This window comes from Odontesthes bonariensis, chromosome 22 (genome assembly GCF_027942865.1).
Source record: "Odontesthes bonariensis isolate fOdoBon6 chromosome 22, fOdoBon6.hap1, whole genome shotgun sequence".
Taxonomy (NCBI): domain Eukaryota; kingdom Metazoa; phylum Chordata; class Actinopteri; order Atheriniformes; family Atherinopsidae; genus Odontesthes; species Odontesthes bonariensis.
Window position 1 is genome coordinate 12669920 of NC_134527.1, and position 13611 is coordinate 12683530.

Genomic DNA, 13611 nt, shown 5'->3' on the forward strand with positions numbered 1-13611 from the left:
CAAAAAGAGAAAAAGAAAGGTGGGATTCAGTGCTTGTTAGTAAGAGGATAGTAAATCAACGAGTGCTACAATAAGTTGTGTTTTTCAAAAATGGCAAGTGAAGTTTCTTTTATCAAAGCTGAGAAATTTGACATGAATGCACATGTGAAGCTGCTGTAGATCTACAGCTATGCAGTTAAAATGAATTTTAGCATTATTTATTCACCATGTTTAGTTTATTTTTCTATGTAAAAACAATAACAGCAACAAAAACATAATAATTACAGAGCTAGGATAAAGAGGTAGAGTTACAATTCCCCACACTGCTGATTGCAATATTCTTGTGGTACATAACTTCGTGCCTCTTTACAGTGGGATTTAGCAAAAAGAAAATCCTGTGATCTTGATCTAAAACAACCGTTTAACAATAAGCATCTGAACTTCGAAGAGAGAACCATGAAGGCTTTTTGGAGTTAAAAAGAAAAGAACTTCTAGAATTGGCTATAAAATAACTGTTTCTTTTTGTTTTTTTGTCTGATAAATTCAATATGAGGTCAGTTACCACTCTTAATATTTTCTAACCATTTTACCCCTCCATTGTCCCCAGTACTCCTTTGCTCTTTTCAAAACAATTCACAGTGGATCACTAAAATATTTCAAGATTTACACTATTAGATGATTACAATTGGCTGTTTTCTTTCCTGTTTTCTCAGTAGCCTTTGTATTGAAAAGCATTGAAAAGGACACAGATGTCTTACCTGTGGACTTTTAGGAGACTTGGCATCTGTCAAAGGAGACACCAGGAAATGAAAAGCACGTTAAACAGCAGCAGTCTGAAATAACCACCTCAGCTCTTGTTACAGCGAACAGTAACAAGAGTTCTCCTACAGATGGCAGTGTTGCCTTAGTGTTGAAACCAGAGCAGCACACATCTGCAGTGTGTGTGTGTGTCACTTAGGAAAAGGACCTACAGGATGAGGTTCGACATAGACTGGAACAGTTGTTGCACTTTCCCTCACTAAATTGACGTTGGTGCATCTCTGATAGGCAGACAGACATTAAAAACACTCGTCCAAATATTGTTCCCAAACCATTACTTATCTGCCTTTTCAGCAAAAGTGTGGGTCACACCGTTTTACACCTTGCTCTGTATGTGTTGTGTTCTTTCGTAACTCTCACCTAAGAGCGGGTTTCTGTTCAGAGCAGACATGAGGATAGATTTAGCTTCAGAGTTGCCCGACGCATTGGTGTAGTGTACGACATCGTGGCCTTCCGTATCTACAGCTGACAGGTCTGCCCCTCGCTGAACCAAAACCTCAACCACAGACACTGCATTGAACTCGGTGGCAAGCATCAAGGCGGTCCTACAAAACAGAAGGACCCAGACATAAACGCACTGAAGCACATACTGACCAACAACTAAACATCGAGCCACGAAGGAGAGTGTGTCGCACAAGTCTCAGACTGCTGTTAACAGTGCTTTTACCTGCCGGCATTGTCAGAAGTATTGATTTCAGCGCCAAAGTCTAGTAAAATGCTGCACACTTCAGGATGATTGTGTTTGGCTGACAACAGCAAGGGAGTGACACCATCCTTTGAGACAAGCAGATATTACAAAAACAGTCAATATGATGAAAATAACCGTCACAGATTTGTATGGATACAGACAGATAAATCATTGTTGTGGTCATCAGGATGTGGGCCTTGACTCGGAGTGTGTCAGCCATCTGTTTGGTGGGAGAAGTCTCAGGTTCATGTGAAGACAAGGTGAATGTGTCCTGTTGTAAGTGAAATTCCGAGCTCCTAGACAGACAGCGTTGTTCTGCTTTCAATATCACTGCATTTTGAGTACATGCCATTTAAATGGTTGATTTTTTTTTTTTTCAGCAGCACAATTAAAACAAATATACACCTGATCCTATTAGAAACCGTGACTAATAGACACGACACGCTCAAATTACTGACAAAATAGACTGAATAGAGTTTAGCAAGGAATAAGATCAAACTGTTTTAAATGAATCAGTATGCTTTAATGTTTCATTATCATCTACATGTGGTTTAGTCTCCAAGAACCCAAAAATGTCTTTACGTCATCAGCATTTGCAGCTGTTGGTTTCAAGTGCCCTTGTTTACAAAGACTGATCAGAAAAAGATTGCTTTGATTTGACCCGTATGGCAACCAAGTCGGGGAAAAAAAAAAATGACAGAATAAAGTGCAAATCATCTGAAGATAAAAGTTGTGTGGCCACAGGAGAAGTAGATACGTTTCATGTATCTTTGAAAGGAAGAACCAGCTGTAAAGCAAGTATTCATCTAAGAATAGATTAGAATAGATGCATTCTGCATCATAAAAAGGGAGTGCTGTAAGACACATGAAGCCAATAATTAAGCGTTTACAGTAGAGTAACATGTCTATCGATATTTTTGTTCGGAAAATAATTGAAAAAGCCTTTTTTTGAACGAACGAGTAGGTTTGTCCAAAGTTTGAACTGTTCCTCTATGTGTTCCTAAATAGGCACCGTTTTAAGGATCATCAAATATTTTCTTGTCCAAACAATTTTGAGAGTAATGAGATGTATTCACCTGTAGATGACTAAGGGAAAATCCCCCAGTGACATAACTAAGGCGCTAAATTAATGGGCTCAGCAGAGTTTATTACACGGTTGCCAAAGTTGACCGACTAAAGCAGCATTTCATTAAAAGGAGCACATATTTCAATAGGATTGTCAGATTCTAACCCCAACCATGACATTTAACCTAAACATAGCCTCGTGTTACCTAAGTCCAAGCAAAATAGTTGATTGGCTAAGACTGATGAGAAGGTCACAGCCTCAGAAGAACTCCGGCCCAGAAGGCTCAGCTCATTAAAATGTTGATTGAGCCAGGAATGAGTTAAAAAGTTGGAACTGTGAGGTTATTATGCACACAACAAAAAATAAGCACATTTCCATTTATGTTAACAGTAAAACAAAAGAAAAGAAAAAAGGCACAAACCAAAAAGTTAAAAAAAAAAAAAAGGGAAAGCAAAGCCTGTGTGTTTTATATTACAAGGCTGCTGCTGTTTCTGCAGACTAAAGAGAGCGAAACTATGTTCTGGGTTCCTCTGAGCTCTGCTAAAGACTTTAACAGCCCCATGTCTGCTCTGCCCAGTCTGCGTTTCTGCTGCTCTGGAATCTAAGAGGCAAAAATCATTTTGTCCTTTTCTGGGCAACAGATTCTGTGCGTGGGTGCACAGGTGTATTACTTGGCTTGTGTGTATAACGTAAGTTACGTTTAAAACCTGTCAGTACTTTAAAGCCAGATTAACCACATTTGTGCAACAGTGTATAGCTTGGGCAGAACTGAAAAAGGGCTTGTTTCAGTCTGAGAGACCCGTTGATCGAGGAAAATACACGCCCCAGTTTAAAGCTTAGTACACTTTTCAGGCAACGGCAATATTGCATCAACAAAACTGCACTTGGAATATCTTGTCTTGCTAATTTATGGCTTTAAAGACGGAGGACAGTGAACTACCAAATTTGCAAAGACCTAACCTGAACATGCCTCCGTAGCTTTCGGTTCCGTTTGTCCTACTTGTATGTCGACGCATGTGCACTCTTTTGGAATAAGCATATATGAAACGCTTAGTTTTATGACTACAAGATGGCTCTCTTGTAGGGTAAAGAAAACAAGATGATATTTATTCTTGGACAAGTAGGAACCCTGCGATAAAAACGTTAAAAGCATCGAAAAAGTGAATTTACCCAACACAGAAAAGTGTTAAAGTGTCAGTAAAAGCATGGATGCAAAAGGATGGACTCGTCTTTGTTGAGGAAATAACACAGTATTTCTCTCCAAAAGCAAACATAAGGTTATACGGAGCATATGACCACTGTGTGTGGGCAGAATTAAAGATTACACAGAGCTGATTTTCCACGAACATTTGTCTGACACAATATGTTGGCCCTGGCGGATGATCCTCAGTTTCTTTCTAGATCTTGCTGTGTGTTTATTTAAGTCAACTATATTTCAGATAATGAAATACGATACAGCCATGATGTGCGCCAAAGGCCAACGAGCTGGCATGTTCCCCTCAGCGTAAAAAGCTTTATGCACCAGACTACTTCCAGGTTTGCAGTCGGCGTCCACTAACAGAAGACAGATCTGCTCAAATCTTCTACACATTTGCAGCTGGTTACAGCGGGAGAAGTAAATGATGTTCAGTGAAAATGACATCGTGATTCAGCTCGCTTTCGACAACAAACAGCGGGGAAGGCTTTCGTTTGCCCACAACAATATGGCCGTCGAGTTTGAAAGGTGCAAATGTAGAAAACATGCGTTTTTAAAGGAAAGAATTGTTTCCTGCTTACAGTTTTACTTTGAGTAAATGAAGTAATCCAATGTTCGACTCCCGAAAACCCAGCCTCTCAAAGTGACAGGGCATAAAACATGGAATCTGTCACCACTTAAAAATAAAGATGAAATCAATTTTAACTTGCAATAACATTTTTATGAGAGCGTTGAGGCACTATTGTGTGAGTGGGTTATTTTCTAAAGAGGCCAGCAGCGGCATGACAGTAAAATGGAAATAGACAGGCGACATCTCAGTTACTTTCCTCTCCTCTTTCTCAATTTTTTTCAAACACACAAGGCATTTCATGCTTACACATCCCAGCTGGGTAAAACCCACAGGCATGGTCTGTCACTGCAATGGAGACCACATGTCTGCGGCTTGAGTTCCCACAGTACTCTGACCCTCTACCTTATACACGCACAGAAATGCACACAGCATTAATCAATCTTCAAACACGGGACAAATGAGGGGAAATGTCAGTTCACGCAGATCCTTTGCGCCGTAGATTAATATTTGTAGGAAGCAACTGCAGTTAATGATAAATCTTAATGTTTGGCTCAAAGCACGTATAGAGGTGCAGACAGAACAAAAACCAGGGAGGTAAGAGTCTCGATAGCATGCAAACAGTGAATAAACAGATAAAACTATAAGAAAATCTAAAGTGAACACCGATTCCTCAAACAGTCTCTTCTAGAAATTTCCCTGCAGAAAGCGATGTGAATGAGACTCGATGGAACATATCTGTGGTCTTCATTCTGTTTCAGAGGCCCCCTTCTGTCACGCCAGGAAAAAATAAGTGTGGGGAGGAAAAGTGCAAGTAATAATGAAAGCACGTACTGCATCTTTTACGTTGATGGGACTCTTGAGTTCGCACAGCAGTTGAACAATCTGGATGTTCCCACTGGCAGCTGAGGAGAACAACAACAAAAAAACAAAACTTTCAATCACTTCATTCCAAATATGGCAGACGTAAAGTAAAAGCAAGTTAAATTCGAGCTTAAACCTAATCTTGCAGGGAATTTTCCCATGTCCTCCTGAAAGCAGACTAAGCCTCCAGTACATTAAAAGCCTGTCTGTATAATTAACTCTCAGAGTAATAAGACACTTACCAGCGTGATGCAGAGCAGTTTTTCCTGAGCCGTCCAAGGCATCAACGGGACACTTACTCTGGATTGTGGAGGGAAAGTAACTTTCATTAAATAAACAGAATTCAATGAAATCACTCAAAGTAGCTGCATTGGTGGCCTGCACTCAATAATGCATTTGGTGTTATGTCTGCTGCTAATGTCTTTCCTTGAAAGCCTGAAAATTTCTTGTGGCTGCATTTCAGTCCCTGTTACAGTTCCTGCAATAACGTCCGTAGAGAATGTTTACTGTTTACTACTGCGGCTTTATGTAAATGAAGTTTAATGAGATGTTGGAACAAGCTGAAAATGCATCAGAAATATTCAGCAGTGAATAATATATTAGTTTGGTCTTTTCTTTTTATTGTTTACTCACTGTGGCGAAAACCTTAAACCTTATGAATAATGGTAGCATTATTCATTGGTAGCAGCTTCACAAAGACTGTTGTCTGACCCGGTGGGTGTGTGTGTTGGTGAGATGCTGCAGACTGTCATGTAGGAGTCAGGTCAGCAGATCGGAGCAGGAAAAAAAGTGTGTGTGTGTGTGTGTGTGTGTGTGTGTGTGTGTGTGTGTGTGTGTTCTCCCTCCTGCTCAGATCTGCTGATCTGCACATACAGTCAGCAGACTGAGGAGATGAAGCTGAGAAACTGTCAGGTTTCAGGCATCTTAACAGAACACAGACAGTTCACACTGTAGGATTCATATGGTTCGTGTTGTGCTTTCACACAACACAACAAATTCCTTCTTTTTTTATATATATATATATCCACCACATGGAGTGTATCCAGAAGAATCCAGCTCGTATTTGTAACAAAAAAAGATTTTAATGAAACAAATCCGGTTCATTTAAAAAGGCACCCTTTATACCTCACCTGAATGAGCCTTCTGCAGCATTCCACATGATTGTTTTTGGCAGCCAGATGCAACGCAGTAAAACCTTGACACAAAATTAAAGAAAGACCCAAGTTAAGTCTGGATTAGATTTAAAAAGAAAAAAAAAAAAAAAAAAAAGGGAGTAAAAAGGTAACAGGATATTTTTTTTTCCTTTTTGTAGATTTGGCCTACAATGTTAATCCAGTAGATACAGCATTGCATTTTTATAATGGAAAACACAAAGAACGCAAAACAGTTAATAACTACAATACGTACCAGCAGCATCAGCAGCTGTCAGGTCAGCTCCATGAGCCAAGATCGCAGCGAGGCAGTCCGCCTGACCCCGACATGCTGCTACGTGAAGACTGCACACCAAAAGCATGAAATCAATTACAAATGCAGGACTTGGAGTGTGAGTAGAAACAGTGCCGCAATTAGAAATTTGTTTAGAACTACTAACAAGAAATTGGTGCAGTTCAAGTAACAAACGTATAAATAAAGTTGAAAGCAATCAATCATTTTCCTGCCTATCTGCCTTCCCCTCTCTGGTTTATAATGGCAGAGATCCCTCACTGTCCTTCAGTTAAATATGGAGCTCTGGTTCGTGTACAGCGACCCCTGTATGTTACATTTCTTTAATCCTGAAGCGGTTTCATTTCTTGGCCAACTTTCTAGTTGCTGATGTTCAGGTTGTGAGAGCAAACTGCCAACCGACTAAGTAATATCATTTCTGCTTAAATCTATATCTTAATATCTATAAATTGTTGTGCGTTTGATATATCAAATTTAAAAAAGTGTAACAGATAATGTTATCACAAAGTAGCAGGAGCTTCATAGTTCAGGTATGTTACTTAAACTAGCGAAACACTGTCCACGCAGGAATATCAAAAACAATCTGTATGCACAAACTGGTCTTAGTCTGAATTGGATGAGTATATGTGTTTGTGTATATGTGTGGAAAAGGCAATTAATACAAACCCCTTTCCAACTTAGTGAGCAGAGTGGAACAAACACTACACATGTCCTTCCTTCCTTGAGTGTGTACGTGTGGATAATACACACAAAGCAACACACAACTATGTCCACATGCCTCTCCACCAGGTTTTATCACCATAGAGATACTGGAGACTCCTCCATTGTGCGTTGTGAAAGATCGGAGGATCGCGATTCCAAACCGCCACATTCATCATGACGTACAAAGACTGTGGGTACGCACCCGTCCGGGTGCTTCTATGCTCTAGTTTCACACAGAGAAAAGGTCAAGGATGCGAACTCGTGGAGAAATTTTAAAAAAAGGCTATTTGTTTGTGTGAGCATGTGAAAAATCTGCAGATATGTTTTTAGCTCCATCTGACCCCTCATTTCGATCTACTTCGCTCTGCTTGAGCCTCTCGGCACATTGGAGGTCGGCAGGTGTTGCGTTTCAGAAAAGAAAGAGGTCAAATATTAACACTGAGCCTCTGTGTTATCAACGGTCTCAACCAGTGAGGCAAGAAGCTCCTCTGCCTCCGGAGAAATGAACTCGCTCTGAAAACACTGCGTTTCACGGAGGCGGAATGAATGGTTGCTAAATGTTTTTTTTTAGAAGGGCCTTTCATTTTTAATATTGTTTTTGTGGAGCAAGAAAGTCGTTTCATAAGCCAAAGACTGTGAGCACACAGTGTGCCGAGGTATGTTTAATCTTTAAACTGGAAGTGAAAGGAAAAAAAACACCAAGACTGCTGAGTTTTTGTTTCACCACAATCATAGCATTTCTATTAAGGCTGGTCAGACATTTCCAAACTACGCAGAGTTTCATACATTATTCAGCTTTGGCTTTTACGCTGCTCTGGTTCACCTTCAGAAGTCCCTGTGCACTGTTATCTATTTCTATGTAAACCCTGTTTTTTTTGTTTTTTTCTTGGAGAACACAGATTGTGATTCTTGTGCATTTAATTAACCCCAAAGGGAATTTGGGTCAACTGGTGTAATGAGATTCATGTACTGATTATACAACCCCCCAACAAATGTTATGGAGAGATGTTCATGCAGCTTTTTTCATTTTGAAGAAAAAAAAACAGAAAAAAAAACACACACATATATATGACGCAAAGCAATTTTATCTTTGAAAAACATACCTAAAAAAGTGTTGATTCCATCATTTTACGGATTTTTTTTCGAATCAAGGGGAAAAAACAAAATATGGAATCAACTTTTTACTATGCATATTTTAAAACCTACAGGTCAACCGAGGAAGAGGACAGAAAACTAAAAGCAACAAGCCTTGAAAATAGAAAAGGCTCAACAAGAGACATTTAAAAAAAAAAAAAAAAAAGGGCAGAAAAGGAAGTCTGTGTTCGTGACCAAACTGTAAGGAAGTGAGATTTACAGCCAGAGAAGCCAAACTTTAACTATCATTAATACCTGAATACAGGTAAACTAATTTACAGCGGGCTACAGACGAGCAGTCCTGGACAGTAGATGATTGGATGAAAGTGATATTCAAGGATGATTCACCAATCTGCTTTGGGCAAGGAGATGACGACAGAACGCAGCTCCAAAGAAACATGAAGAAAAGTTGTAAATTTACATATTATGTTAGGTAAATGCCAAGTGAAGATGGCAGACATTACCTCTGCAGAAAAGGCACAAGTGGACTTATATTAAATTATGGACACTTTTTCTTCGTCAAATAATCAAAAGGTTTGGTGGTAGTGAGGTCATTTTTCAGGCTAATAATGCATCGTCCAACAGAGCAAAAAGTTTTCTGAAGGAAAGACACTTCTATTTCAGTGGCAAAGTTGGAAGGTTATTTAAAGAATATTAGTGAAGTCTGTGCCTCAAAGAGGTAAAGCTGTCATAAAAGCCAAAGGGTGCGTAAAATATACAAAATAAAAAGCCTGAATGTAGATCTCCCAAGTGTGTTGCGATTCCATCATTTTTTGCCAGTTGTTGTACAAAGACGACAATAAATATACAGCACCAATAAAAAATAAATAAATTTAAAAAGTTCTGTGTATAATCTTACGCCGATTTTCCCTCGCTGTCAAACTTTACAGCGTTGGCACCTTTCTTTGCAAGAAGGGGCGCAACTTTCTCCACCTCGCCATTCTCCACCGCAGCAAGGAGGCGCTCGTCATTTTTGTTCCACTCGTTGGCCTAAAGGGGGTGAAAAGAGAGGAAGAAAATAAGAGAGTTAACTGAAAGATGATATCAAAAGTAATACACAGTTCCATTGTTCTGTATGTGTGCAATATTAAATGTCAATGTTTTCTGTAAAGGATGATGTATGAATAAATAAATAAATGTATGCTGGAATATTATTAGGACGACGAATACGTCGGCAAATCCAACTTCACAGGCAAAACGGCAGAGAAGCCCAAAATGTGAGTAATGTTTCCGAGTAAGACGGCGCTTTTTTTGGCTCTGCTTTGGCATCCACAAAAGATTTGTTATCATATGTGCGCACACACAAACACAAACCAAATGGCCCCGCATTTGCATCACTGAAAGGCTGTTCACATACAGAATGGTCAACTATTGGAAAGCTTCGAGCATGATCTTAGTCATTGACCATCTCGCTCCGCAGCAGTTTAATGGTACAAGATACAACTGTGCAAGCTTAAAGAGCGCAGCGCCGCAGTGAGCTCAGACCATGACAAAAGAAACGTAGAATTCCCAAGAAAGAAAAGTGTACTAAAGACAAAATATCAAATGCATTTAAAGGAACTTGTGAAAGGAGCAGGTTGTAAAGGAGGGAACTGAACAGTTAGCAACACATGTTCATTAGTCACCTCTCCCTTTAACTACCTGTACACATTAGTTTAAGTACATCATCTGATTTGACCCGATAGCCCAGTGACCCTCACGTGATGAGGTGAACTCTGTGACTCCATAAATACATATGGTGGAAGATTGTACCTTATTTTAGAAAGAGCAATAAGCCAACATAGCACTACGGGGTGTAAATAGCCTCTGTGGCAAACACCCAAGTGCAACCACCGCAATACATTTTGCACAGCTGGTGGAAAAATGCAGGGCTATAAAAATCCTCTCAATCACTTGAACAGCTACAGTAGGATGACCGCTGAGCTCTGCAGCCTTGGCCACAGGGTTGTTAAGATGGATCAGTCAGGGGGGAAAAATAATTATTTGTCGTCAATCGTTGTTTTAAAAATGCAAAAGTCTAAGATTACTTAGGGCTTCAAAGCTAAAATCGACTCTCAACTGTCATACATCAAACGTTAAAACAAACGTACATAAAAGATGCATAAACAGCGTCGGTCGTGTATCACTCGGGTTCCTTACACAGCAGTTTTTTGCTTTGAGTTCCATCATTGACATTTTTGCCGTATTTGTGAGCCACTTCATCTAAAATGTTGACGTTTTCATTTAAAACCAAAAGAAAAGAAGCTAACAGTTTCAAGGAAAATAGCAGACAAAGTTTTTCCCCTTGTAACTTAAAGAAATACAAGCGTCTCTCGCTCCGATCACTGAGCAGCGACACGCAACGCAGCAGGAGATAGCTGGAGTTATTCGGACACGTCCCGTACGCAGTGGTTTGGGTTTCTTGTTTTCAAAGCAGTCGGCAGGGTTTCTCTGTCTGTCTGCTGGCAAAGAAAGTCTCATGATTTTCTCACAGACAGTCATGTGTTGTTCAATCAGCGTAAAGGGCGCTGAGGCAATCAATTACTAAAAATAGTGACATTTGAGAGACCGTATCAGACATAGAGTAGCATAATCCTGAGTTCGCACTGCTTCAGTTTTGCCACAATCATCCAGTGGAATGTAGAAGGAACATTAAAAGCACTTTGTTTACATCATTCAACACGTTTGACTGAAACAGAGGCAGCATTTGTTCAACAGTGACCAGCACTCTCCTTATCTTATTTTGTGGATATCAGGAAGGGCAGAACCAACTGCTGTAATCGAGTGCCTTTGTGATCCGGAAACTGCGGCTAAACAAACCCACCCCTAAAAACTGAGAGCAGTCTGATTTTAAGAATGATTACATGAAGCGTACCACTTACTTCAACCTACTATGGTAGAATTCATGCTTGGACGGGAACAGTTCTGCGCCGTATATCGAACCTTTGATATTGCATCTGACTGAAAATGATTTTCACTGGATGCATGCTGGGAAGAACTTAAGCTCCTCTGTTGCTCACTTCTGGGGAAAATTCAATTGTGCCTGAATGCGTATTTCATGTAAACAGCCTTAATTCATCAAAGTGAACTTTGATTCATGCAGGACATTTTTGCCATTCTAGCTCACAATGTGCACTTTTCACTCAAAAGAAGGAAAAAAAGAGCAGCTGAAATGCTGTTTTACGGTGAAGGGAAACCACGGGTTTTCAGTTTTCTTGGTTTAGGGTCTCACACTCAAACTCTCACCAAGGACTGTACTTGTAATATCAGACAACCGGCACACTCGCTTCAGAAGAGATTTGTTCATGCTGTTGCATGTTTGTTTCAAGAAACTGAAGGGGACATTTAGAGCTTAAATAAAACCTTTTAGAAGGGTTAACGTCATCTGAACCTCAACCATCTGTACAGAGGAGAGTCAACATTCTCTCTCTCTCTTTCTCGCTATCAAACTGAAATCTACACTGTTCCCTTTTATAACTACGCCATTAACTATTATTTATAGTGGTCTGTCAGCAGAGAAACCAAACTTAGTAAGCGTTCACAACTTTATGCACTTTTCACAAATTTGTGTCTCAGAATTGAGTGAAAATGTTTACAGATTTCTCATTTTCTTCAGGACTAGATTGACATAGAGGGAAAAAACCATTGAAAAGAGTCACACTAGGAGCAAAAGCAACATGTGAGAAAAGAAAAAAAAACTTGACCAAAACCAGTATAAAACCCCCATGTAATTGCTTAAAGAAATAATAACAGGGAAAACACTAATGGAACCTTGATCCTGACCAAGCGACATGCCTGTGTGATTTTTAATGGGTTTAAGAAAAATGAAGGACAGTCAGGACAGAGCAGCATGGCATCAATAGCATTAGACTACAATACATTGTACCGGACAGGTTTAAGTGGAGCGGAATGCATTGCTCCAGTTTCGGTCACATACTAAAGTAGTGTCATCGCAGGGAGGCTGATGAAATAATCATGTGCTGGCAGAGAGAGCGCAGAGTCAGCACGGACCTCAGCAATGACAACAGTCATTGAACAAATGGTCTTTAAAAGTTCTCGACATCCAACAAGAGCTCAGTGAAAGAAAACGTTCTCAGAGCGGGGTGGCCGACTATGTGTGCAAGAAGGGTCACTTGAAGTTTGTGGTGCTTACTTGTTTAAGTAAGGGCTTAAGAACCATGATTAAATTGTGTATATTCTGAGAAAACAAACTTTTTGCAGGGGTGGGGGCTTTAGTTATGCAACTACATTTATCTTTTGTTTAATTTCTTACTTGGCGATATTGAAAATGAGGCCTATAAATCAATAAATCAATCAGTAAATCTGTGAATAGGAGGGTAGGGTATATCAGGGTCCGTGAGCTAGCAGGACAATAAATATGCAGTCCTGAGACATGTGGAGCTGGTCGGGTCAGATTTTAAGAACTTTATCACGATAACGATTTAAAAAAGTAAATATAGAAATATGTCACTGGTTACTAATTAGCCTGGAAGACAACTGAGGCTCTGAGTGTACCACCAGGAAGTGAAATTCACTTCCTGTCTTGTTGTCAGCTCTGTTTCCTCTGGCTCCGTCTGTTCGCCTGCCTCTCCTTCAGTTTCTTGTATTGCAGTAAGTGTGTTTTCAGAGCGATCAGGGTGTGTGTTCCCCCTCTGTCTTTAGTCTGACACTCATTAAGACACAGAAAGAGCGTCCTGATAACACTAAGTGTTTCCTGTTTGTCCAGGCCTGGGGCTGGCAGTAAGGCCCAGGACATGGAAGCGAGCAGCAACTGTGTGAAGAAGTAATTAATTAGTTTGGAGAGACACGCTCGAAGACAAACATGATGTTTCATTTTACAGATTTTATTCCACCATAACTTTCTTCTTGTCTTTATTCCCCTTTCCTCTGTATGTGATTCACAGGCATCGATTTCTATATTTTAGAAGCACTAGTAATAGTAATCGTAATACTAGTGATAGTAATAATTGAAATTATCTAGTAATCATTTCAATTTACAGTAAACTTCAGAAAAAGTAGATGTTCAAGGTGTGTGAATGTTTAACCTACTTTTTCATTTAGAATTTTTCTCTCAAATATCTCCACTTTTTTAAAGGGAGTAAACATAAAGAACTTTGGCATTTTCCTTTAAAAAAAGGCTAAATAAAAAGGGATTAATTCACTGATTTTTCATG

At 39.7% G+C, this 13611-nt stretch overlaps 1 protein-coding gene across 2 annotated transcripts in view; it reads right to left on the reverse strand.

Moving 5' to 3' along the window:
* The window catches only part of rai14 (retinoic acid induced 14), a 34891-nt gene that overhangs the window by 7608 nt on the left and 13672 nt on the right, over positions 1-13611 (reverse strand). For both annotated transcript variants that reach the window (XM_075455094.1, XM_075455093.1), the window contains exons 3-10: positions 9318-9448; positions 6587-6675; positions 6310-6374; positions 5422-5479; positions 5150-5220; positions 1466-1572; positions 1159-1343; positions 738-763 (exon numbers count right to left, since the gene is read on the reverse strand). In XM_075455094.1, coding sequence (XP_075311209.1) covers positions 738-763; positions 1159-1343; positions 1466-1572; positions 5150-5220; positions 5422-5479; positions 6310-6374; positions 6587-6675; positions 9318-9448 — 732 coding nt within the window. The remainder of the gene's footprint in view (positions 1-737; positions 764-1158; positions 1344-1465; positions 1573-5149; positions 5221-5421; positions 5480-6309; positions 6375-6586; positions 6676-9317; positions 9449-13611) is intronic.